The sequence below is a fragment of the Larus michahellis genome, chromosome 6 (assembly GCF_964199755.1).
Source record: "Larus michahellis chromosome 6, bLarMic1.1, whole genome shotgun sequence".
NCBI lineage: Eukaryota > Metazoa > Chordata > Aves > Charadriiformes > Laridae > Larus > Larus michahellis.
The window spans coordinates 55,905,674-55,931,315 of record NC_133901.1 but is presented as its reverse complement, the minus strand read 5'-3'; the positions used below and the strand labels follow the sequence as shown (position 1 = coordinate 55,931,315).

Here is a 25,642-nt window from a genome sequence, read left to right as displayed (position 1 = left end):
AGAAAAAGAAAAGTGGACTAAGTTACTTCCACAACAACTAGGTCCTTTTCTTTTCTTTTTTTCTTTTTCTTTTTTTTTTTTTGTTCATAAAGTTGCAGGATGCCAGTATTTGTATGTCATCATGTAAGAAAAATTAAGATTAGACGTTTTTCTTTTTCCTAAATGTTAAGAAATAGTTTTCAATACATCAGTAACACTAAGTACAGTTACCTACTAAACTGTCAAGAAGCTAGAGCCCAGAATATAAATTTAGAATAAAGAAATACAGTGCTTTAAAAATTAATCTTCAAATAGACTTATTGCATACAAATATTTCTTGTTGGGGGAAAAAAAAAAATCAATCTTGATTTTAACAGACTTTAAAACAACAGTCACCAGAATGTATTAGCCAGTAAAACTCATTTACTCATAAATACAAAGCAGTATTTGTTACGCTCCTGTATGTTGCAATACTTGAACTTGGCTTAATTTAGTCATCATTTTTAATATACACAGACACATATATATATATGAATATCCTAATATGCATTTCAGATTACTGTTGTGTTAAGAAACAAAACTATGACAAATAAGCTACAGCCCGTGCATTGCCCATGAAGAACTTAGCACAAACATTATAAAATTGAAGTCAATAGTGTATTTAATATTCTTTTCCCTCGGACTCAAAGACAAAAATTACTCTGCATTAGTTTACTGCATATGTGTGTATATTTATGTTTGTGTATGCACATAATTGAGTATCCATCTATATTGGCATGGAGAAATCTTCACAGGCCTGAAGAACTTCAAATGTTTAAAGAAAGCAGCTTCTTAAGGAGCAGTCTATTAATCATCAACCAAAAGTCACACTGGAATTATAAATATTATGCAGTGGCCATTCCCTTGTCCTTCATTTTGCTCAATAAACAACTACAGTGCGTTTAGTACAACACATGACAAGGTACTTGTGCCTGCTAATGTATTACTAATTAGTGTATCTATATCTAAATGTATAATATATGTTCATTCATACAAACGTATATTTATGCATAGATACTTATACACAAGCTCACTGCTTGTTTGGATTTGCATTTTTTAAAGTATGAAATATTGAAGTTATATATAATTTCTAAATTTAGTTTATAATTTTATCTGCGTCCAGACTAATTCCTATGGAAATCGATGAGGAAAAAACCAAACACCAAAACACCTCCCCCAAAAAACCTTTCTCAGCCTCCCTGCAAAAGATAGCATGTTAAAACTATCTTTATCCACAATAAATACCACCTTATTTATTTCTACTAGGAAAGTATTTATCATTAAAGCTGCCAAGAATGACTTGATATATGCCAGAACCTTCAGAGCACCAAACTGCTATGCATTTTTTAAACCTAAAACTTGCAATTGTGCATTTTTTATTGTTTCTAAGGAACATTACTCAGAAAGCAGCAAAACTTGAACAATTTCTGGGAAATTGTTTTAGCGTTGTTATTATTAAAAATCTACAGGACAGACTTCCTTAATTAGCATACTGGTGTCCAAACATTTAATTCTTTCTCTATCTTCTCCACTCTAAAGAGAATTTCTTATCCGTGCTTCCTCTCTATCTCAGGCACTATCAATCCTCCTGACCCCAAAAGCTGTGTCTCAGTATCTTCATATGGCCAAAAGAAATACACTATTTACCTGAGACAAGTGGAGGAAAAGAGAATTCTGGGAGGAGCTTAGAAGCATGAGATGACAATAGCTCTCTTCAAGCCCGATCACTCTGCTATAAAAAGGAACGGAATCATTGCCCAGGTCCCAGGGACAATCAGTTAATGCCAGCCTCCAATGCCAGGAATGAGGATCACCTAGCACAATGGCACAACACTACTGCTTGTCACATGACAATCACAACAGACGACCTCAGCCTGAACCACTCAGAAGCCAAAGAATATTCAGAAGAACAAACCGGCCACGTTTCTGTATTTCATATCTTGCCTTGTTGCACATTTATTCCTGTGATCTTATCTCCAACTCTTATTTGCTACAATACATTTCATTCCAGACTGATTGCTTCTTTTCTTTTCCAACTATCACCTTTGTTTCTTTCATTTTTTTTTTTAGAGTGCAATCAATTTTCCTCAGTAAGTATACGCAAAGTCTCCTCCAAAGCATTTTTAGCTGCCTTTCAACACCAATCACAAGGCAGACACCAACAGAATTCCTACCAATTGATACTTTAAATGTTCTGATACGTTCTGCAGCACAGCTTCTTGGGACTGATGTCGATTGGTTTTGACACACAAGGTGCACTAATGTGTTACTCAAATTCAAAGATGAATATGTCTAGCATATTGCTTTATATACATGTTCTTAAGAGAAACATTTTCAAATTCAACATTTTTTCCTAGAAGTAGATATATCAGCAGCTCACTATCAGCTGTCTTCAAATATTACAGACTCAGAACACAACCCTTGATTACAGAAGTTTTCTGCTTAAAATTTTTGATCACTGCAAAGACCTGAATTAAAAAATGGGTAGCAGTGAACATTTTTTTTTTTTTAACTTAGAACATCTTGAGCTTCATATCTTATTAAGGAATTGATCAAATATAAACCACAAATTAAAAAAAAATATCTTATAATCTCAACATAAGAGAAAAGAATGGGTTAGCACAAAGCACTTACTAACGTGCATTAATGTGATGCTAGCAAGTTTACTGAAAGACATTTCTGCAGCAGATCAAAAATGCTCAGTTATGAAGGGTGGCAGATGTACATGGATAAACCTGCCAGAATTACTTGATAGTGCTGACAATGCTGACAAGCAGAACTTACTGTGTCAACCGTGTCAACATATTGCCCAATTTCGGGGAAGAGGGAGGGTGTGTGTGTGCAAGAAAAAAGGCAACCAGAACCCAGGCAGCAAATATTAAACTCTCATATGAATTTGAATTTCATTTTTATCAATGTAACTAAACAGTTGCCTCCTATCGATGGTTTCAAGTATGGTTTCAAGACTACTTTGGCAATTTTTTAAGTATAGGAGCAATCAATATTAACCCAGATTACAATCTTGTATGCAAAATTCAGCAGCTTTTATTAAAAAGACCCTAATAGGAAAAAAAAAAATACAAATTTTCTGAGTCTCTGAAATCAGACTGTTATTCCAGCTGGTGCTGAGAGTAGTCTAAGTATTTGCTTTCAGCTGAACAGGAAAATACCAGGTTAAATTCACAGGAAAATAATAAACTTTCCAAATTTACATATTGGCTAATACCTTAGCTTATCAAAACCTTAATTCTAAAATCAAAGGAACTGTGTTTTAAAACATTTATCTACGTTTTTTCCTAGTGATAACTAAAATACCTGCTAGTTTTAATTGTGACAATTTACAGTCACAGTAATAAAGTTGTGTAGTCATTAAAAATGTATCTCACGAACCAAACCACAAAAATAAGACCATTTACTGTTGTTTTCCTTATTAATTCAAATTAACCTGAATTTGTAATCTCTTACACGTAGACAATTTAAATAAAAGAATAATTATAAATTTAAACACATTTCCCACTCCTAAATAATGACTGGGAGCTATATTCACTAGCTTTTGTGTTGCTGTGCTTGTGCAACATAGTAGTTTCACCAGGCATATTGTGTCTAAAGTATAATCTTTCTCCAGACTTCAGTGCTACAGAGACATTGACCAGCAGTTCACCAGAAGCCACTCCGCCTTCATTGAGGGTAGCCAATAAAAAATTAGCAACTCTCCCTTTAAACAGAATGAAGCAGCAAAATGAAATTTCAGAGCTGACTATAAGGTGCCCTCTTTGAATGGGACTGGAAAGTGCACAGGAATGCATATATTTTACTTCAACAATCTCTTAAAGTCATGGGGGGGCGACTGTTTGATTTTTATATTTTTTTTTACTTTGTTTCTAATACTAAGTGTCAATCTAGATTCTATTCTTACCATACTGATAAGTTAAAAAATGTTTGAGACTTCATACTTTGTTGAGAAAGCAATTACCTAAAGAGAAAGCATACATGAATAATTTCACTGTGTTTCAAAACAGAAAATTTAGATCTATCCAAGACTAAAAAAGCTAACCTAGAAGAAATCTGAGATTCACTTCACCTTATATAGATATAGCCACAAGTGTATGCTCTCCTTTTTTTCAACTTAAAATGGATTTCACACCATGACAGGTTTCATTCTGCATTAAAATTGCAAATCTTCTATGTGGCCCAGTTTCAGCTGCAATTGATCTGCTTTGTCGTCATAGATTAAAAAAAAACAGCGAAGGGCACTGCAGCTTTAAATATTTCAGAGCTATGTAGCTAGTAAATAGACTCCATTGCAATATGGCTCTGAAGGTCGTGTCCTATTGTCTCTTTTCTCTGCAAATATTTTGAACAGCATAAAATGGTTTATTTTATACAATACCTCCCTGCCATTTCTAAATCATGTCAATTGTATTAGGCATTTCCTTGCTGGAAAGGACAGATACGCCACTCTTTCCATACACACCCACGCTGCTTCTAGATGTATTCAAAACGTCCACTGTGAATATAACAGCAGGGTGTACATATCAGATGTATACAGCTTTTGAAATGTGTACCTTATGCGAACAGACTCCCCGTTAAATCCCACCACAACATAAGGACAATTAGTTATTTCAATGGTGATAAAATAATTAACTGGATTTCAGGTCAAGAAGCATCTTTGGTTAAAATTAACATGCCAATTAGAAAACTGAAGCCAGCAATTTTAACGTCTCCTGTTTCTCATGTAGAGAAGAATAGGAAAAAAAATTATCACACACACAGCACCAACAGACTGTAGTCTGCCAAACCTGTTTTTCATGAAGGAAGGCTACTACCTTTTGAATGCTAAAAAAAAACCCAAAAACACAACAACAAAAAAATAAAACCCCTGTCACATTTAAGAATAAGTTACAAGAAAAATAAGACTGTAAACCTTAAGCTAGAATTTGAAATCTTTGTGTATGTACTCCCTAGGATCAACCCCACTCTTTCATATAAGGTGACTATTCAATGCAAATACGAGTTATGGAGATGCCTCTCAGATAGAACAGTAACAAGAAATACACCCCTTCAAAAAATACAACTTTGTGACAGCTGTCACCATGGGGAAGGTGCATGTAGTCATTTACCTGAAAAGGCAACAGATTGTTGCCATTGTCTGTCCTGAACGCGTTGTCTTCCATCCAGGATTTGGGGGTTAAGGGTGCAGCCCGTGGGAACTTCGGAGGGGCAATGACATTGCTGGAGAACGGTTTTTTAAGGGGTGAAATGGGATTGAGGGGGGAGGGTACACCGACCCCCACTCCCACACCGACCCCCACTCCAACTGCCCTTCGAGGGTCCCTACCAGCCTGCAGCCCACCCCAAGGGTTGGAAGGTGTACTCCAAGCCGCATTTTGATGGTTATTCCAGCTGGAGGAGGAGGAAGAAGAGGCAGAGGAGGAAGACGGTTTGCTGGTCATGATGGGCTGATGGCTGTAAGCAGCATTTCTCTGGGCGAAAGGTGCCTGATTAGGGCTTACAGGTGACCTCCGCTGCTGCTGCTGCTGAGCTTGCTGCTGCTGCTGTTGATGTTGGTGGTGTTGAGTCTGAGCTAGGCCAATTTGAGGCGAGAAAGTGCCACCAAATACAGGGTTGACATGGTGTGGAAAATTCTGGAAAAGCATTGTCCCATTGACTGGAGTAATCCCTTGGAAAAAGCTATCATCCACCGTGTTTGTGGTCCCTGTAGACCAGGTGCTGCCGAAGGAGGGAGACAAGGAGGTGCCGGCTGCAGGTTCTTGTTGAGGCTGGTGAAAGCTCAAGCCAGGCAAAATGGGAGACTCCATCTGCATCTTCTCCTTGCTATTTTGGGAAGGAGCCGATGTGCCGATACTAGTCACTGAACTGTTGTCTTCTGGTTTGGGTGTCTCCGACGAGATGGGTGTAGAGGGGGCTTCTGCTGAGTTTGGATCTTGCTGCTGCTGCTGCCGCTGCTGCTGGGGCTGGGCTTTGCTTTTGTCCATCAGTAAATCATCCTGCATGGTTTGCGCAGCTGAAACAGTAGGGGAAAAAACCACAAAGACAGATTATTAACATTGTCATTCATACCACAAACCAGGCTGTTTTAATCATTTGCCGGCCAAAAATCTCGTCCTATTGCTAGTGCTATGCTACAGCAAGTTGCAAGGCAAACCCGTAATCTTCCCCCTCCCCCATTTAGGAATATGTAACCTTTGATCGAGCTAGATTGCCTTTAAAATATATTTTAAGATGCTTCACCCTTTTTGATGCCTTGTTTCCCTTCAGTCTAAATGAGAGATGTGCTTATAGGGCAGAGATATACAGCAATTTCGCCACGTCTCTTTTCTCTTACACCGGAACTCAGAGCTCTCACCCTGCAATGAGAAACTGATTCTGGTTCCTGTTTTTCCAAGCACCCTCCTCCTCCTCCACCTCCTCCCCCTGGTTATTTGCATACGTCAATAAATACTGCTGCGTCCTTCAGCAAGGTTAAAAAGACACCAGTCTTCGCTCTTCTCCACCCCCTTTTCTACTAGAGGACCTTTAAAGGAGCCGGGTACCGATTTTCCTTAATTAACAAACAAGCTTTCCATTATTGCAGTGTATCAGAGAGAAAACACACACGACATCTCGCACGGCAGCAGGAGCGGTTCTTCGCTGCACCAGCCCTTTTCTGGCCTTTTTCTGCCGCGCAGCTTGGCCGCTGGCTGCGGGCAGGAGACGCGATCGCAGGGACCGAGAAGCGGCGGCGGGGGGGAGCAGAAGGGGACACGGAACGGGGGGAACGAGGAGACACTCCATGTACAAAGCCACCCACGGGTGTTAAGATTTGCCTTCAGTGACCTTATGATCTTTGCGTGTAAAACGCTATTTTACATCAAAGCAGCCCTTTGCTTCAAGGTATTTCTACTCGCTACATTTCTCTACATATGACATCATCAGTAATTTGTTCACTGGAAAAAAATAAGGTCAAAATGAGCATATCTGGGAGGTATTATTAGACTATGAGGTTTCTGATGCTTTCACAATGAAAAATAAAAATGGGGCAATTTGAAATATCTAAAAATATAGACACGCCACATTTTAAAAGCCATCTTTACATGCACAAGACAAAGACTAGTGATGCAAATTATTTGCTAAACCAATACATAAGTTTACACTTTAAAAAGTAAATGTGCGCAGAATGGTTGAGTCTGATATCTGCAAGAAATGGTGCTTCATATGAAATAGGACAGATCATATACTTTGATTATTATTTTGAAACACAACAGTACCAATGCATACACAGACATCAATGAACAGCAATTGTATGAAACTAGAACCTCCACAGACTTTTTGCAGACTTTTAGTCAATTGAGAAGATTGTTCTAAATCTCATAAGTATTTTAAATGAGCCAAAAATCACTTACTTTAATTGAGTAACTATGTCAAAAATGGTCATCACTGATTGCATTTCTATTGAGTTAATCAGATGACATGTACATTCATAAGATTGCATTTTTTTAGGACTATTATTTTAATGTAACAAAGTAAAGTTAAGCCAAATCAATTAACTGTTAAAGAAAGGTGGCAAAGAGTGAAACTGACAACCCTTTCCTTTCTGACATCAACCGTTTTCAGATGGTCCATGCATATCTTTAACTTTTTTTTTATTTCTTTCTTTTAAATCTCTTCTGAGCCATACACACACTTTTTAGTTAAAAGGACAGGTTTCTGCTATCCATTAAGTTACTGCTCATACTCCCTATTAGTTACCTGTTCAATAAGTTAACTGAACATCAAGGGTTCATGAACAGACTGTACAGCGAGACAACATTAAGGCAAGTTCCTAAGAAGGATGAGTAAACTATTGCACCTGTAAAAGCAGCTCTGCTGCTGGGGGTGCAGAAAACCTTGCAAGGCAGTTTAAAGCAATACTGCAGTAAGCCATAATATACCGAGCTTTGTGTAGCCTTCTATTAGCTTCATTTCTATCAAAATCACTATTACTCCTAAGGCTACATAAAATTACTGATGACTCCACATTAGAGAAAGAAAAAAAATTATATTTATCCCTCCCCTGGTTCTGAGCTATCAGTACAAAAATATATCTAGAGAGAAAAACACAGCAGCTGAAATGTTAAAATTCTGTCGTCAATAAAGTATATTTAAATCACTTAGTCACCAGGTTATCTATAGTGGCTAGCACAGCAGTTGCTTCAAATATGTACCTTGACTTTGATAGTTGTTTTTGAACTTTATCCTAAGGACTGTAATCACAGTCATTTTCACATTGCTTCTTAAAGGTAAAAATCACTGCAAAATTCAGCCCTCTTGTCAAGGTCAAGACCTACCTTTAGTGAATGAAGCCAGTCTGAATGGAAAAACACTGGATAATAAATGACTTGGAAAGACAGGCCAGCCAATGTCTAATGTTGGACTAATATGCAGTACCTCTTGATTATTTGCTGGTGTAAGTATTTGTACAAATTTACAATCCAGTACAGGAAATCTATAACCCCATAGCAATACCAGCTCCGTTTGCATGCAGTAACCCACGCAGTCAACACAGAAATTTTTAAGGAACAGTTACCTTTGGATTTTCTGTACTTAAAGATCAACAAAATGACAGTATATTTATTTTCTTCTTTCAGGTTTGGTATATGACCAATAGTCGACCACTCTGGCAAGAGCACTTTGACAACTGGAAGCTTTCCGCGCATGCTCTCCCAAGGAATCATGGGGTTTGAAGTCTTATCTATAGATGGCATTTCACTGCTGCCTACCCTGAAAGGAACAGGGCTCTAAAGGAAAAAAAAAAAAACCAAATACGTGTACAGTCCCTCTTTCCAGGTAAAATTGCTGCAATCTGAATCACCAGCTCTGAGAAAATAAATATCTGTCCGATTGAGCTGAAAGTGAATAATTAAGTAAGAGCTTTTAACAGTTTAATTTATAAACCCAGATCAAATAGCTGCCTATTCAGAACAATCACTAGACAAATAAATAGTTCTAGTATTTCCAAACTTCCTTCCAAACTCCAAACTTCTAGTATAAAAATAATCTCATATAGGCTATAAAATATAAAGCTGATACAAAGGAGACTGTATCATGTTACTTAGACGAAGAAAATATTAAATAATCACCTGTCATAATTTCTAAAAACATTCTGAAACTCAAACACAAATAGGTTGAGCATGAAAATTTAAAACAAATCAAAATCAGCATGTAGGCAAAAAGTTGTACTATTTGAATAGGTTCCAATTTCCAAGTTACTACCTTTTCATTACTGAGTTATTGTTACTACACTGAAAATTTTACCAAAAAAATAAGCTACTCAGAAAAAAGGGAAGGTGCAAATTTTACTATTTAACATTCAATCTACCCTGTGTGATGTGGTTCCATATTTCAACTACCTCTCTTCCACTACCCACTGTCCACATATCTCCATATCAATACACAGCCTGACAGGAGTTCCTCTCATAAGATACTACTATTTTGACAATTGATGTAGGTTGGGTAAAGCTTTCAGAATTTTGTTTAGCGGCACTTGTGTTCTGTCTTATACTGGTCCATGAATTGTTCTGGGTAATTATTCATAATACTAATTATTTAGGACCAAATACTAATGCTTGTATAGAAATTACATAGCTGAAATCATAAGTACGAAAATGTCAGTGTTTAATAAAATTGCAGGCTGATTTTTCAAAGGATGAAATATGCATAACTTTATGGGTGAAAGAGAGATGACTAAAGCTGAAAAAGATAAATTAGGGCAGTTGAAAGTGAGTTGCTAAAATACTTGTGTCTCTGCTTTCTACAGTCTGTTTTTGTTGGACTGCATGATCTGCCTGCCTTAAATCAATGCTGTAATTAAGAGTTTCTCAACACTTGCTCTAACCTGTTTGTGCTACTCTGAATCATTAAGGGCAGGAAAACTACTTTCTTACAGCAGATGAAAATGCCTCATTTGTTGAAATACCCCAGTGAGCACAAGCCTGGCTCTAGGCATTCTATACCCCTCCTTTATGTCCCTGTTTACTTCTGGGTTATTGCTTTTCAGATGATTTGAGGATTCATGTGGAAGGGACCACACCCTTGCTGTCAGTTCTTCCCAGGAGACAGCTTCACTTTGCAGATCAATTATCAAGATAAGGAGAGTGGTCATTATGATATTTACAAATGGAGAAGCACTCCAGAACCAAAGAAAATCTGGATGTAACGACAGTTTTTGATCAACTAGCCATTAGAAGAAAAACATTTTTTGTTTCTACCAGCCAACTCTTCTGTAACTGGAACTTAAAGGATAGTAACAACAGCTGTATCAGAACACAAGAGTTTAATTCAATCTGGTATCCAAATTACTTATCCTGGGCCAGTTCCAAAGAAACAAATGTAAGAAGGGCCCAAATAAGCCTTGCTAACTCAATTAACATTGTATTGAGTGTATTTTTATTTTATGAAATTCATTATGAAGCAATGTAAGCCTACTATGACTAATAAACCATGCTAGTCTTTTTTCCAGAAAGTGAATATTCCAACTAGCTTGAAGGTTAAAATGAAGATTTATGTTACTGAAAAAATGAGTTGTATTGTAGAAACATTTTTCTCAGTGTAGATTTGTTTCATTTTAGCTTAATTCAGGGCTACCTGTCTTTTTAAAGATGGAACCAAGTAGACAAAAAATGCCTAATTGATCTTGTAATTTGATTTTACATATTACTACCATAGCAGTTAAAATGCAGTTTTGCCAAAATAGAATACTTTCATCTTGCCAGGTTACTGAGTTGAAAACAGTGAATAATTCCAACAGTCTTAATGTTGTCAGATCAAAAGAACTGTATTAAGGTACTGCTTCTTCATTATTTGGCCTCTTTTTGAGGCTTTGCTGAAACAGTCAGATAAATATTTAATATACCTCCATATTATTCTTACAGTAATGGCTTATCAACTTCTTTATTAAGCTTAAATCTGTATAAATTTGTTATCAAACAATTTAGAATTTTAAAAGTTGATTTTTTGACATAAATCTGAGAGCCAAATTTAGGGCTCAATTTTAAGCCCTAAACAGCTTACATTGGTTTTGGTGATTTTCATTAAGTTCTGTACTTGCCTGGAAATGTGCAGTTTTACTTAATTCAAAATGGCTGCCATCTCCAGTTAGTATCAGTGAGGCTGAACTCAGTCGAATCTCAATTAGTAGCAATCATTTTCCCTCACTTTACAGTGGTGAAAGGAAGTCTGTTCTCAGGAGAGTTCTCTCTGGGCTCAAATGCAGCTACTACCAGGTGAACATAAGAGGGGACAGAGTGAAACAGTGCAATGAACATCATGGAGACAGAAGAAAGGAACAAAGACGAATCTACTAGGGGATGATACGGTAAGGAATAGTTTAAAAATTAAAAAACTGCAAGAGGCAACCTGAGATTTACAGTGAAAATTGCCAATGCAGAGAAGGAAGCATAAAGAATAAAAAGTGGAAAGAAAATTAAGAGAAAAAGGCGATGAGGGATAGTGAATTGAAGGAGGAGATTGTTGGGGAAAATAAAGCAAGCATTTGAATAGAGCAGCTGCATATCCAGTCTTGTTCAGGGGAAGAGATGAGGATGGAATGACAACTCTTGCTCTGTCAGGGAATAAGGAGGTTTTTTTCTCAAATTTAGAAACAGTTGGTTACATATGTATTTTAGGATCACACTTTGATTCTGAAAAGAGCAGACAAATGGAGAACACATACCCCAAGCTGTCCAACAAATTCCTGAACAATAAAAAGGCACATATTAGTTTTTAAATTTCAGGATCTTTAAGCTATTTGTAGGATGTTAAGAGGTCTGCCATTATACAACCGTAGAACAGTTTGGGTTGGAAGGGAGCTTTAAAGGTCATCTAGCCCAAACCCCTGCAATGAGGAGGGACATCTTCAACTAGATCAGGTTGCTCAGAGCCCCGTCCAACCTCATCTTGAATGTTTCCAGGGACGGGGCATCTACCACCTCTCTGGGCAAGCCGTGCCACTGTTTCACCACCCTCATCGTAAAATATTTCTTCCTTATGTCCATTCTAAATCTACCCTCTTTCAGCTTAAAACCATTACCCCTGTCCTACCATGTTTTTATGTATCCTATGTTTTTATATTTCATGGCGGGGGTGGGGAGCGGAAGGTTCAAACCTACCAAGTGTTCACTATTTGACCTGACACTCAAGTTTTGTCCGGTCTTGTCATCCCTCCCTGTGCCAGTGGTAGAGTAAAGCAGCCACCTTTGATACAGAATGTTCTTCAGCCTCAAATGGTAGCCAAGTGATCCTGGGTTCTGGTTACATTTCTTCAGGTAAGTATTGTTCACAGCCATTATTACTCATCATGACCTCATAGCTTTATCCTAAATGACAGGCAGCTACTATATCCTTCCCACTCCAAAGCAAAAATACAGAAGTTGCACAAATTACACAATTGTAGGAATAAAACCAGCTTCCCATTTGAGAATAAATATATAAAACCTAAGCATTTGGCTCATCTAGCAATCAGTGTTCTGTCCAATAGGCAGTGCACTTACTCCAGACCAAGATTAGGAACGAGAAACTCTGATATCTAATATTGCTCTTATGTTTCATGAACAGCTGTAATTGGGACAGTGTGCATTAGGTTCTCTTCCAGGAAGTCATGCCCATATGGTTTACTCAGGCCACTGCACATCCAAGACTTCTCAGCAGTGCAAGCAAAACCGAATTTTACTGTCCCAAGAATACGCACAAAATAAATTTTCTGGGACAGGATGTCAGCATGATGCCTTCTTCCTACTTGCTTCTATACATACTTCCTGTAAAGAACATTTACATCACTGTAACTACTTTAGCATTTGTGTTTATGATATTTGTAGCAATTAGAAAATAAACAACACCTTCCCTACTCTATACATATAATACAACTTAGAAGTCCAAGCCTGGATATGTTAAACACAAACGTATACAACACTTTTCTCTCAACAAAGACTCTAAAAACCAGACTGATTTTTCCCTAGCTAAGGCAGCACAGTCAAAGAATCTAGTATATCAATTAAAGTGTCCTTCCTATTCTACCAGATCTCTATACTCATGTATATCCACCATGCAAATGCTACTTGGCTCAACCAAAACCAGACGTAGGTTGAGGCAGCTGTACAGTGGTGGGGTTAGCCCATAAATTACTACATTGTACAGCAACTGCAGTATAACAAAGTTGTAATTTACACAAAGTATCACAGATTAGTTACATGTAATAAAACTTATTACAAGAGCTATTTATTAAAAAAATACCTAAATATATACTCATATATAACCTGAAAAGGATAATTCAAAGTTGATCTTTACTAACCAACCTTCACAAGAATCTGGAATGTCACAACTGCCTCTGGAAACTAGGATCTTGCCCTTTGCTTGGGGAACATGACATTATGCAGAACCTTTACACTCATGCAAATAGACTTGGACTAAGGCATAGGAGTGGGAGACAGACACCCATAGATAAATGGGAAGGCAACTTCTCTCCGGCTGCTATCCACCTCTTTGTTCAAAAAAGGCTCTTCAGCTTCTAAATTACCAGTTTCACAGAAAGCGATAGTCTGTATTGACTTCAGGACATACAATAAGTTTTAAAAGCACTTTAGAAGGATTTTTTCCTGTCAGGAAGCATGCCTACAAACAGAAATGAGAGCCTTGTCGTTACCACCGGCCGTCCCACGCCTCACCCCACTTGCGCACAGAAGCCAGCGGCCACCAGGCCTCCGTCGAGCGCGAAGGGCCACTTACAAGGGCGCCGGGTGCTTGTCCTTGTCATTGCCAACAGGCCCACAGAGACGGATTAATTTCCCTTCCGCCGTACCAGCCACCGGCGGCCTGGCCGGGGCAGGCACCTGGCAAGGTCCCCTCCTCCCTCAGGCCCCTCCACCCCAAGGGCAGGTCCGGGGGAGGTCGGCCGCGCAGGGGGCGGGATCCGCCTGCACCTGTTCGTCAGGCGAGGGAATGGTGGGGGTGCGCAGGAGGGTGCTCCTCCTTCCCTCCCTCCGCCCGTGAGGCGGGACGGCCGGCGGCGGCAGCAGCAGCGCCGCTCCCCTCACCGCGGAGCTAACAGAGGACCGTTGGCGGAGGCCAACGGTCGCTGCGCGAGGAGGAGGGCGGTGCTACCAAGGCCCTTCCCGCTCCCCCACCCCTCCAGGCCCTCAGGGGGGAACCTGGGCGGCGGCGGGCGGGGCGGCAGCCACTGCGGAGGGCGCGGGGCCGGGCCGGTGTGTGACCTTCCCCCCGCAACTCCCCGCAGGCCACCGCGCTCCCCTACCTGCCCCACCCACGGTACTGGGCAGCAGCTACACGACGGCAGTGAGAAGGAGCCCGGAGGGGAGAGGGCGGGGGGGGGGGTGCCCCGCCGGACCTTTAAACTCCCGGCGGCGGCGGTGGGACTACACTTCCCGGCGAGCCGCAGGGCCACGGCCCCTGCCCCGGCGCAGGCGCGCTGCGGCGAGTGGGGGGCGGTGACGGACGCTGCGGCCGTGCTCAGCAGTGACCTCACAAAGGCGTCGCGGCCGACTCTCGCCCCTATAGCCCGACGGCCCAGGCTGCGCAGCTTCTGCCCACGGCTCCGTCCTGCCTCAGCGACCGGCCCTCCGCCGCGTCCCCGCCCGCCGAAGGAGGGGCCGCCCTGCGGGAGGGTGGTTTCGCTGCCTTTCCCCTCGCTTCCCTGCTTCCACCGCCGCACGCGTGACGCGCGGCTTTGTCGGTGCCGGGGCTGCCTTTGTCAGGCTGAGGGCCTTCGGCTAGGCCCGCCCCTCTTCCCGGGAGCCATGTCCGAGCAGACGGGCTTGGCCCTGCCGCAGACCATGGACAGGTATGGGGACGGCCCGGTGCTGGGGCACAGTGCGGGGTAGGCGTGTGAGCCCCCCGCGTCTCCCGGGCCGCTCGTGGGGGTGGCTCCTGGCTGCCTCCGGCCTGTTTCGGGCCGCGGAGCGGGCTGTGGGGTGCCGCTGCCGTGCGGAGCCCCCGCAGCCGTGTCTGGCGGGGGGTGGGGGGGCTGAGGCGCGGTGGGACAGGGCCTGGGCCGGTGTCGCGGGTCCGGTGTCAGTTTTTGGCTTCTGGAAAACTTTGTTGGTGCGGGAGAAGTCGTGGAAGCGCAGCGGTAACTCATCGGGCAGCAGCGCGGTCGGTGCGGCGGTGTGCGGGTTGTAGAAGGATGGCTCCGGCGGCATTGGGCAGGAGGAGGTGTGTCCGGCCGGACATGGGGTTTGGGGAGAGCGGTGGAGGTCTGCAGGAGGCTGTCCGCCTTCTGGGGGTCTGGGAGAAGCTGGAATGGAAAAGCATAGACGTGCACGTAAAATAAGGCACCAAAAGACGACTAAAGCTTAACCGCTCTTGTGCGTTTTGTTGCTGGTTTTACGGTCTTTGAAGAAAGTCTACAATTGCTTTTTGGAGTGTTGTTAAAAAGTACAACTTTTAAAGTACTTTTACCTAAATGTGCAGAAGGAAAGATGCTTACTAACTCTTAAATTATTTTCATTACACTTATTTTCTCTTTATGCTTTTATTTGAATACGTAGCACTTTCACCCCGTTGTACTGAGGGTTTAAGATTCCTTATGTGTAATTTTGAGTCATCCAGGAAGCCCTTAAGACCCACGCCTATAAACAACAAAAGCATATTGATAGCCTGTTATTGCAGGAGTTGTGATAGCCTGCTGTCTCAGAAGGTGGGGACCCAAAAGGAATCAGGCTTCTATTGATGAACCTGTCGAGCTTTCATTGTAAGGCAGCAAAAAAAACCCCAACACCCGCCCCCCCAAAAAAAAACCCCAAAAAACCAACACACCTGGTGTTTTTCTCCTTTCCAGGTCACCTCTAAGGAAAGAGGATTTAGTGAAATACGGGCTGTCATCAGGCAAGTGATGGAGATATAAATGATGTGAGGCAGGGGCAGAACTTGTGCAGCTTGGACGGCGAGGATAAGTTTGAGTATGATGTAGAAAGAGGATAAAAGTGAGTTGGGGAGGAATAGAGAGAAAGTTGTCTCTGTTTTAAAAAAACTGAAGAAGTGAGAGATAACAATGGGACGATTTAGGTTATGATTTAGAACAATGCTTGTCAAGGAGGCTGGCAGTCAGGAACCATAGGTGCGTTTCCAAGAAGTAACAGGAAGGAGGTAGATTTCTAGAAATACTATCAGGAAAGTATTCAGTTTGATACACTTCCTGTGAACGTAGGCAATAAAAGGTAACAGTTAAGGAAGACAAAAAGAATTGGGAGGACGATGATAGAACTATTGTGCAGGAGGGGGAAAAAAAAGGAAAAGATCAGGAAGTGTGTTGCAGAATCAACTCCTCTGAAACTAAAAAAATCTCATCTTCATCCTGAAATTTGTAGTGGAATAATGTATAATATTTTATGGTTTTGAGTCCTAGGAAACCGTGATATTCTTATTGGATTCCCTACTGTCTATGGCTGTTATATCATACCATGAAGTCCTAGTTCACCCTTTTGGGAAGTGGCTGTAAGGTGGTGTTTCTAGTCTGTGTTGTGAACAACTGTTAAATTAAACAGTTAATTAAAAAAAGGGAACTTAGTTAACTATTGGCCAACTCAGTTTACTGTTCTTCAATTGTTAGATATAATGGATATGTAATGTTATACATTTAATATTTTATCCTTTCAACTTTGTGAAACTGTAATTTCTATTTCTGGCCTCTTTCAAAGACTTTTTTCAGTAAACTTGAAGTAACAGTTGATATCATTTAAAACAACTGGAAGTGTCCCTGGCTTCCTTAATAAGGACAGTGAAGAAAAATTTTACATACCTAGGTAGCAATAAAGGAGGTATGAAGAAAGGCTGTGGCTTTCATACAAGAATTTATTTGGCTCAGTACAGGAAACTTTAGAAACGGTAGTGTGAGAAGTGGTGAATGGAGGGGTAAGAAGGAGCCAAAATATTTAGGGTTTGAACTTAATTTACAGTGTAATACAATACCAATAGAAGGATTTTGGAGTAACCAAGACATCAAAATGCCGTCAGTGCAAATAATTTTTTGGTTACATATTGGGTTTATGGAGCAGAGTTACCCTGGAAGAAACCAATTTTCATTCATCTCTTATTTCTGAAGGTCATACATAACTGTTTTCATGTTGTATGTAGCGATGATAAAGATAACACATTAGGGGATGTAACCTGTAGATGAATCATCTGTAGGGATTCTGAGGGTTTGAAATGCCTCTACTATCCTGTTATCTTTATTGCTAGTGACAGTTGTTTTCCTGGGTAAAAGGAAAAAGTACATATGCAGAAGCTTAAAAGTAACTGTCAATGGATTACAACTTAACACATAGCACATACTTTAAAATCAGATTCGGGTCTCTTAGTGAAGGTTGCAGAAAATAGCTTTTCAGTTAAATTGATTCTAATAGTTAAGCCATTAGGAGGGAATAAATAGGGTTTTCTTTTGTGTCCAGTACCTAGGTGGTCACACAAAGAGTCGTGATGTGCTGTTGTATCAGGAGTAAGGTATTGCTGCAGATCTGAATGTATGCGCTGCTTTGTATACAAGGGTCAGAGCTCTTATAGCAAGTTCTTTAATTATGCATTTGTGAGAGCAAATGGTTGGCTCCTTCTCTTGACTCTTAGACTGTACATCTGTATTACTTACAGTTTTGTGGGGTTTTTTCCTTAATAAAGCAATTTAGATTTCTCCAGTGTAAGGAGCATCTTGAGAACATCTCAATATTGTTGCCTGGGATTAATCTTTCTTTTATGTATTTTGTGCTCCATCCTACTTTATTTTCCCCGCATAATTTCAGTCTGGAAGCAAACCACATGTTTGTAACAAAGAGGATAAATAGCTGTTAAGGTGTGAGGAGTTTATTACTTGAAATTTCTAGCTAAGGATTTTATACTTGCCTGAATGACTGGCTAGAGCATAGATACAAGAAGCATGAGAAGTAGACATGACCATGAAGTGACACTACGTTCTAGAGTTCTGTCATCTGCAGCATTTAGGAAACTAATTCAGATGATTATCATGACCCTTTCTGGCCTCAAAATTGGAATTTCCATCCCTCTTGTCATTTTTTTTTCCCTTCTAGCTCATGTTTAAATAACAGGCCTAGATAATAGTCTTAAAATACCATCATTCTCTGCATGCAGAATTCTTTGCAATCTATAGTAAAGGGCCATATTCCTGACTAATGTGTGCACTCAAAGGCAGTGGTTAGTGGTCTGTATAAATGGTGAGGTCTTATTGTTTTCAATCCCTTTATTCATGTCGGTTTAATGCATAAATTACAGAATGATAGGAATTACCATTAAAAAAATTGAAATTATGTGGCAATGTTTTTTTATATGCTTTTAGTCAATGTAAAAACACTTTTCAAGATTTATTTAAATAAAATTGCTAGATTAGATGAAAATGTCTTAGAAATTATAGCTATTACTCTCCTGTGTACAGGGCAAACTTTACTTGAAAGTCAATGCTAATGCATTTATCAGATTTTAACAGGCAGAGGCCATTTGATATGCTATACGTATTTTTAATGTAAAAGCATTTTTTAAGGAAATACTTAGAAATGTTATATTCTGAATGGTACTAGGATGTTGAACCTTTACAGTGAAATTATTGTGCCTAGTATGCCAAGATCATGAACAGAGTCAGTCCTCCTTGTGTTTTCAAATATATTTTTGAAAATACACAAAAACCAATCAATCTTTTATGGGCTTTTTATCATGTTTTCTCTTCAATCAGGCCCTATAAATTTTCTGTCTCTCAGCACTGTTTGACAATAGTTCTTCCAATTGAACACTTCTAATTGTTTATTGTAGCTGCCCTGTGTAGCTACGGGTATTTTGTCGTCTTAGACAGGTACTTAGAACAGGTATTCTGTCATCTTAATGCATTTTTCAAACACTTTAATTCTTCTGAGTAACTTCAAAGATATGTTGAACTTTCTGGCAGATTTTGGTGCTCTTAAAAACTTAAATACTTAGCATTTTTCCTGTGTAATTTGTTTATCAAATACAGTTTGACTTTACCTTTCCTTTTTTTTCCATAGTTATGTTTTTAAGCAAAACTAATGTGTAAATTCCATTTGTTTTTAACTTATGTCTATAGCTACATCTTGTTGGTTTGCTATTTTATAGCTTTCTGTAATAGCTTGCATGTTATTGCCAGGCCATCAGTTAGCTTTGATCCTATCCTACTTACAGAACACTTGACTGGGTCTTGTCAGAGTTGCTGTTAGAATAAATATGAGAAAACAAAACTAATAACTGTTTATCTTACTATGCAGTCCTTTTACTGTGTTGGTTGAGCAGTCACTTTCTGAAGTGACAAGATTTGAAAAATAGTTACTAAACATGTACTTGCCATAATGAAGTCAGTGGCAAGCCCATGTTGATAGAAAACCTAGACTGTAAATTTTTGCATGATTTAAAAAAAAAAATCTTCAATGTGGTGAAACTTTAAAAAAATATCACTACTTTTATGATAAATATATCATCAGATGGTCTCTGATTTATTTGTTGCTGAAGATTATCTGGTCAATCTGCTGTCTTAAAAAAAAAAAATTAGCCACACCAGCTTTTTCCTAGCTATGTCATTCCCCATATCTATCTTAATGTTAGCTGTAATGCTAAAATGTACTCATATTTTAAGCTTTAGTCTCTTGACTTTAATTGCATTATCTGTGAATTGCACTTTCAGTTCGTTATACTAAGAGTTCAGAATGCTGGGGTTTTGTTTTGTAGGCTTTGTTTTAAAGCATGTTCTCTGGCAGTAATTTGTGATACTCTTTATACTGCCTAAATTAAAGACAGTTCCTGCTCCCTCCTCCTGATACGTTTGCCAGCTGGCTAGAACATGGTCACTTTTGCCTTCTGTTTTTTCAGTATTCAAATATATTAGTAAAAATGTGACAAATAATGGGTTGAAGGCTTGTGAAGGTACATGCTGAAAAATCAGTATAGTGGCAATTTTAGCATGGTTTAACTTTTGAATTAGCATGCTTTATTTTCTGAATGGATAGTAGATGGTTCAATTGTGATTGATATGCAGCCCTCCTGGTAGAAACAAGATCAACATCATAAGACTGTTTTGTCCTCTGCTTTTACCATTCACTATTTAAGTGAGACAATAGAGTTGAAATTGCAGGGAGACTTCAAAGAGCAATTAAAAGATAAAATGCAGAATTGTAGTTGGCTTAAGAAATTCCTAATACTATCAAGAGAGAAATATTCTTGCAACTAAGTTTTCTCTTCGCCAGAGCACTGACTTGTCAGAAAAATGCTAGCAGTTGAGGTTCAAAAGTTGCAAAATAGCAAATTCATGGATTTTCTATTTCAGTTCTCTGAACTGTCATCTGATTCCATGGTAATTATCTTTTATTTTTTTTAAGAAAAAAAACATATGCAATGTTTTTGTATATAATTTCCGGTTGCTTCTTTCATTCCAGTTAGCATGTGTGGTGGTGTTTGTGTTGGTATGAATCTTTTCCTTCCCTCTTTGGAAGTGCAGGCATTGATTTAGGTTTATTTGAACAATTAACTGTTGATACTTTAGTAACCAAATGCATAGGTTTGGATTAAGACCTTAACACTACAACCTAAGCAATGTAGTTAGTGCAATATGGTCCTTGATTCAAGACCTTTATTCTGAACTCTTTAAATTTATCCTGGATGTTTTGCACTGGGAATAATCTCACTGACTGAAGTTGACACATGAGTAAATCTTTATAGGAGTGAAGTTCAACCAGATAAGATATGCAGAGTAATAAACAACATAAAACACTTTACAGGATTTATGTAGTATTTCTACTTTTCACAGACTACCATCTTTACAGTTATTCAGTCTTTTGGTCTACTTGTGCTGATTAAGCACGCCTCTCTTCATTGCCCTACCTGAAGGAATTGTTTTCTTTCTATGCAATTCAGTTAACCTAATTTTTTTGGAAGAGGACTTTCCCTGGCTTCTGGTTGAAGTCTGTCAGCAACTAAAGTACCAGCTTTCTGTCGTTCCTTTAGAGTGGGTTGTGTGTGCTTGGAAAGAAGAGAGTATAAGAACAAAAATGGGCTGTGCTGTGGTAATCCCTTACCAGAAAGGAAACAAGGTGTTCTTCATTATCTTTACCCCAACTGATTGGAAGCTGATGTTGATACAGGAAGGAAAAGGCAAAATTATGTTTATCTTAGAGTCAGTTTGAAGAATGAAAGTTTGAAACAGTAATAACTTCATAATAGCTTGGCTTTTTCATTGTTGCTTCATCCTGGGTACATCCCTTGCTATTCCAGTTCTATTTATGCTGAAGGTTCTGCATAGATTGAGTTCTTCATGTGTCTTATCACGAAGAGGATTAGTGAAAATTTATTGCAGACCTGTAGAATGCCTTTTGCCCATCTGTAGTATAACAGTGTCAGCATGTTATTTATAAACTATGTTAACCCTTTGACTGTCATCTTATGTCCATTATATTTCCATCTTTGATGTCTGCTTAGATATGCTTAGGAACAAACATATATGTTTTAGTTGCTGCTTAACTGTTGACTTCTACCTGCAGACAGAAGGCAATTACTCCACCTATTTAAGCGTGGGGAAACTCCTGGGAGACTATTTATCATTTTTGGTACTAAATGTCTCAGTATTCCATGTATTATCAAGGTATTCAAATAGTATTTTCATACATTGTATCTGCTTCATCTAAAAAAGCTATACAAAAATCTGTTTATTGATATCTTCCACATAAAAGTGCTCAGACCTATATAATAGTGCGTAACTGTGGTTGTTTCCTTTGGCAGTGTCTTACAGTGCTCGCTGAAGACTTAATAAATATCATAATATGTATAATAATTTACAGAGTAAGATCACTTAAAGGGTTCAGGTATTAGTTTTGGAACATGTTTTAAAGTAATACTTACAGTGGTAATGAATACGCTGGCTGTTGAGGACTTACTTGTTTGTGTGGTGCTTCTGTCATCTTAACCTGCTTATGGTCTTACTATACTGAAGTTCCTTGAGTGAAAGTGAGAAGAGCTTTTTGATGCATCTTGTTTTTCTCCTCTCAGCAACAGAATGAGCTGGGTACTAGCTTGTTATAGGATGTAATACCTGCCTTTATCAAAAGAGTGCATGACTTGCTCATTTTTTACTGGCAGTTGTAGTTTACCGCCACTAGCAAATCCATCTTCAGTGCAGAAGAGTGAAAAGACACAATCTGAAGTGGTTAAGTTCTCTTAAGCAAACTGCTTCTGGTTAATGTTTCTAAATGAAACTGTTATTAAGGTTACACAAGATGGTCAAGGGACTGGAGCACATGACTTACTAGAAAAAGCTAGAGGGGACTGGGCCTGCTTAGCCTGAAGAAGAAAAGGCTGGGGAGACCTAATGACCTTCTAATACCTACTGAGGAGGTTCTCGAGAAGCAGTCTACCCCTTTTTGGAGGTTCTTGGCAGGATGATGAGAAACAATGACTGTAAATTTTAACAGAGAAGGTTTCAGTGTGTGGGGATGGGCAGCAATGCAGTTGAGCTTTGGAACAGGTTGCCTAGGGCAGCTGCGGATCTCTGCCCATGGGGCTTTTCAAGACCCAGCTGGAGAAAGTGCTGACAATCTGGTCTGAATACAGTGTTGCTTCTGCCTTGGGCAGGAGGTCTGACTAGTGACCTGCTGTTGTCCCTTCCAACCCAAATATTCTATGATACCAGGTCTAGATGCAACCCCAATTTAAATACGAAGACCACACAGTATTAGGGCTCTATTTGCACTGCATGACATGAGCATACTGTGCTGGAGGTACCAACACAAGAGGTACAGTCCACTGATACCTTCTGGCAAATCTGCACTTAGCCTTTTTTAGCATCTGCTCTGAAATCCGTACCTAGAAGTTAAAATGACATCTAGTTGGACTGGAAATTTGTTTTTTCCTTTCCTCTAACATTTTTTTTCCTCTCTTGTTATTTTAATGCTAATATGGGTGCTTTTAGTTGATAGCTTTCTATCATTCAATGAAAGTGCTTAGACTCAGGATTTTTTGTGCTGGTGATTCTGGGAAAAGGATTATACACCTTCTGCCTAACACTAATATAAGATAAGAAAAATTCCTATCAAAATTGCCAATTTAAAATGCTAGTTTAAAAAAAAAGTTTGTACTGAAGTTGTATTAAATCTAGGACTAGCTGTTCATTTGTTTATAACTTTAAAATCTTAATTATCTTAACTGATTCAGATAAAAATGAAAATTAAACTGGACTGCTATGTAACAGTTTCCCTATAATAAGTAAATATCAATTGATTTAAGGGCCAACCATGGAATCGTGGCATATCTTGGTATATGCTTATGTTTGGAAACAACAAAATTTTTGGAAAAGTGTAGTTGACATTTCTATTAGGTTATTGATTGCTGATGAGCATTAAGAGCTACTTAGTGTTCTCAGATTACGTATCTGTGCTTGTTTCTCCCTGTGGTCATACTTCCCTTCTTCAAGGTGTCCATATTAAAAGAAAGTGTTAACACGGTGTGAAGGTAGTGAATAATAGAGCCGTTATGTACAAGAGGGGCTGGCATTCAGTTATTTATTTTTTTAAGTAATTTTAATATAGTAATAATTTCTTCAGAATCTTTTTAGAAAAAAATAATAGACCCTCTATTTTAAAGCTGTAATGTTGTCTTTACATAGCTTTCTGATCATTTGTTCTCCTGTTATAAATGCCTCCTCTTAAAATCTGAATACTTTTGTTTAGAAGTGGATATTTTATATTGGACTAAAATGTGCCAACATAATTTAGCCTTCTGTGAAGGATATAATTACAGAAGGCCATGTGCTGAGTGCTTGTGACTGTTCTGCTGGTGAGTCATGCAGTCAGTTCTACAGAGGGATGAGGAGAGTTACTTCATGGTATGAAGTACTTCAGACACCTTGGAGTTTTGTTTGCATTTATTCAGAGTAAAGACACTTCCAAATTGTCAATGTCTGCCACATTTGAGTGGCTGTTTTTGTTGTTCTTTAATGTCCCAAGAATATCTCTTCTTGGTGTTTAAAGCTTTTTTGTCATTTTTAAGTCTCAAATTGTTCAGTTTTTATTACGTAAATTAGGACGATATGATGACTGATTTCAGTAGAGCTTTTTTGTTTGCTCTACTATAAATTCTCTAAAAAAATTAGAAGTTAAAACTAAGAATAACATTAGTAATAGTGTCTGATATAAGTTCTTGAGTTCAAAGCAATTTGCTTGCTTTGGAGTCTTCTTGCCAATTTTCACAGCTTTAGGACTACACTTCCTATTTTTCTTCTCTTTTCTCTGGAAGACATAACAGGAAAAATTGGTTACCCTGTGTGGTCTGTTTAACCATGAAACTCTGTAGGCACATGTACAAAAATGGAACTTTTATTTCACAGTTACTTTGCCTAAGAATGGAATGGAAAGTGAGTGGCCGTAAATTTGGTTACTAACAGATTAAGTGTATGCCGATGCGTTTACTTTTGTAACTAAAGATATTGTGCCTAAAGATTAATTTGTATTTTTACATTACCTGTGTGATACTGTAAAGTTGCTGCAAGAGATTAAGCTCACATAATGCAGGTTCTGTGAATGGAACACAACTTTACATTTCTTGTCTTTTATCTTTTGCTTGTCGCAGCAACATCTTAATGTCAAGATGGTTCCAGTTTTAGACATGTCAAAGGTCGTCTATATGTATTCTGTATGTGTGTCACTCCTGATCTGTAACATCTGTCATCTACTATGTACACATACCAAAATACCAATATTGGTATTTTTCTCATGCAACTCTCTTCCCCTTTCCCCCAGCGCAAAGTAACATTGTAATGCTAGTTGAATAGGAACTACGTATTTTTATCTTTTTTTTGAGACTGGGAATTGTATTAAACATTCCAGTGTAAAACAGCAGATGAAAACCATCTTGATACCAATCTCTGAAAACACAGATATGGTTAGTGCTTGATTAAGGAAGCTAATAAGTAAATGTTAACCTTCTGTTATGGAAAAGTAAATCCTCCAGGAGATATGAAGGAGTAATGGTTGTTATCCCTTGTCTCAGAACTTGAAGGGATAAAGGTTAAAGTTAAATTCCTTTGAGTTGACCAAACACTTGCTTTAACTTATATCTTGGCTAATAGAGGAAAAAATGGATATAGTTTTGCTCATTGAATGGCACACCTAATTACAGAATTCTGACAAAGCAATGAAGCAGTTGTGCAGTGATTCTTAACCTTGGTCCATAGGCAGGATTTTCAAGCAAGCAGCATACTGTAAGCAGAATTGGTTTGATGTTAAGGTTAGCCTCAATGCTAATATTTTAAAATTCTTCCATGATGTTAGGAAGTTGTTTTCTGGGAGTCTTTTGTATATGTAGTTAAGCTATGGCAGTACTTCAGAGCCTCGTAGCATACTCTGAGTCTCTTTTTACTAAGAAACAACCTCCTGTGTTATGGAGCTTCAGATCAAATTTCTGCTGCCTGCATTGATGTCTTTCACACAGATCTTCCCCTATCCTGTATTTAACTGTGGTCATTTAGTATTAATAAGCTGGAGAGCCAAGTGAGTTACTTTTTGTGCACTGTTCTCCATTAAATGTTTGGTTTGGGATTTTTTTTTCATCAACATTTTGTGTGCATTGGTTTAATTTAAGTGTCACT

At 38.9% G+C, this 25,642-nt stretch overlaps 2 protein-coding genes across 13 annotated transcripts in view; one reads left to right on the top strand and one right to left on the bottom strand.

Moving 5' to 3' along the window:
* The window catches only part of CPEB3 (cytoplasmic polyadenylation element binding protein 3), a 93,656-nt gene extending 79,736 nt beyond the window's left edge, over window positions 1-13,920 (bottom strand). For 5 of the 10 annotated variants that reach the window (XM_074590525.1, XM_074590526.1, XM_074590528.1 and 2 more), the window contains exons 1-2: window positions 8,585-8,906; window positions 5,139-6,043 (exon numbers count right to left, since the gene is read on the bottom strand). In XM_074590525.1, coding sequence (XP_074446626.1) covers window positions 5,139-6,043; window positions 8,585-8,762 — 1,083 coding nt within the window. In that variant the 5' untranslated portion in view covers window positions 8,763-8,906. Of the gene's footprint in view, window positions 1-5,138; window positions 6,044-6,270; window positions 6,415-8,584; window positions 8,907-13,776 lie in introns of those variants that run through there. The other 5 variants (XM_074590534.1, XM_074590535.1, XM_074590532.1 and 2 more) reach the window with 3 other exon arrangements.
* Window positions 13,921-14,194: 274 nt separating this feature from the next.
* The window catches only part of MARCHF5 (membrane associated ring-CH-type finger 5), a 32,906-nt gene continuing 21,458 nt past the window's right edge, over window positions 14,195-25,642 (top strand). Inside the window, exon 1 of one of the 3 annotated variants that reach the window (XM_074590536.1) lies at window positions 14,195-14,848. In XM_074590536.1, coding sequence (XP_074446637.1) covers window positions 14,805-14,848 — 44 coding nt within the window. In that variant the 5' untranslated portion in view covers window positions 14,195-14,804. Of the gene's footprint in view, window positions 14,849-15,123; window positions 15,220-25,642 lie in introns of those variants that run through there. The other 2 variants (XR_012587465.1, XM_074590537.1) reach the window with 2 other exon arrangements.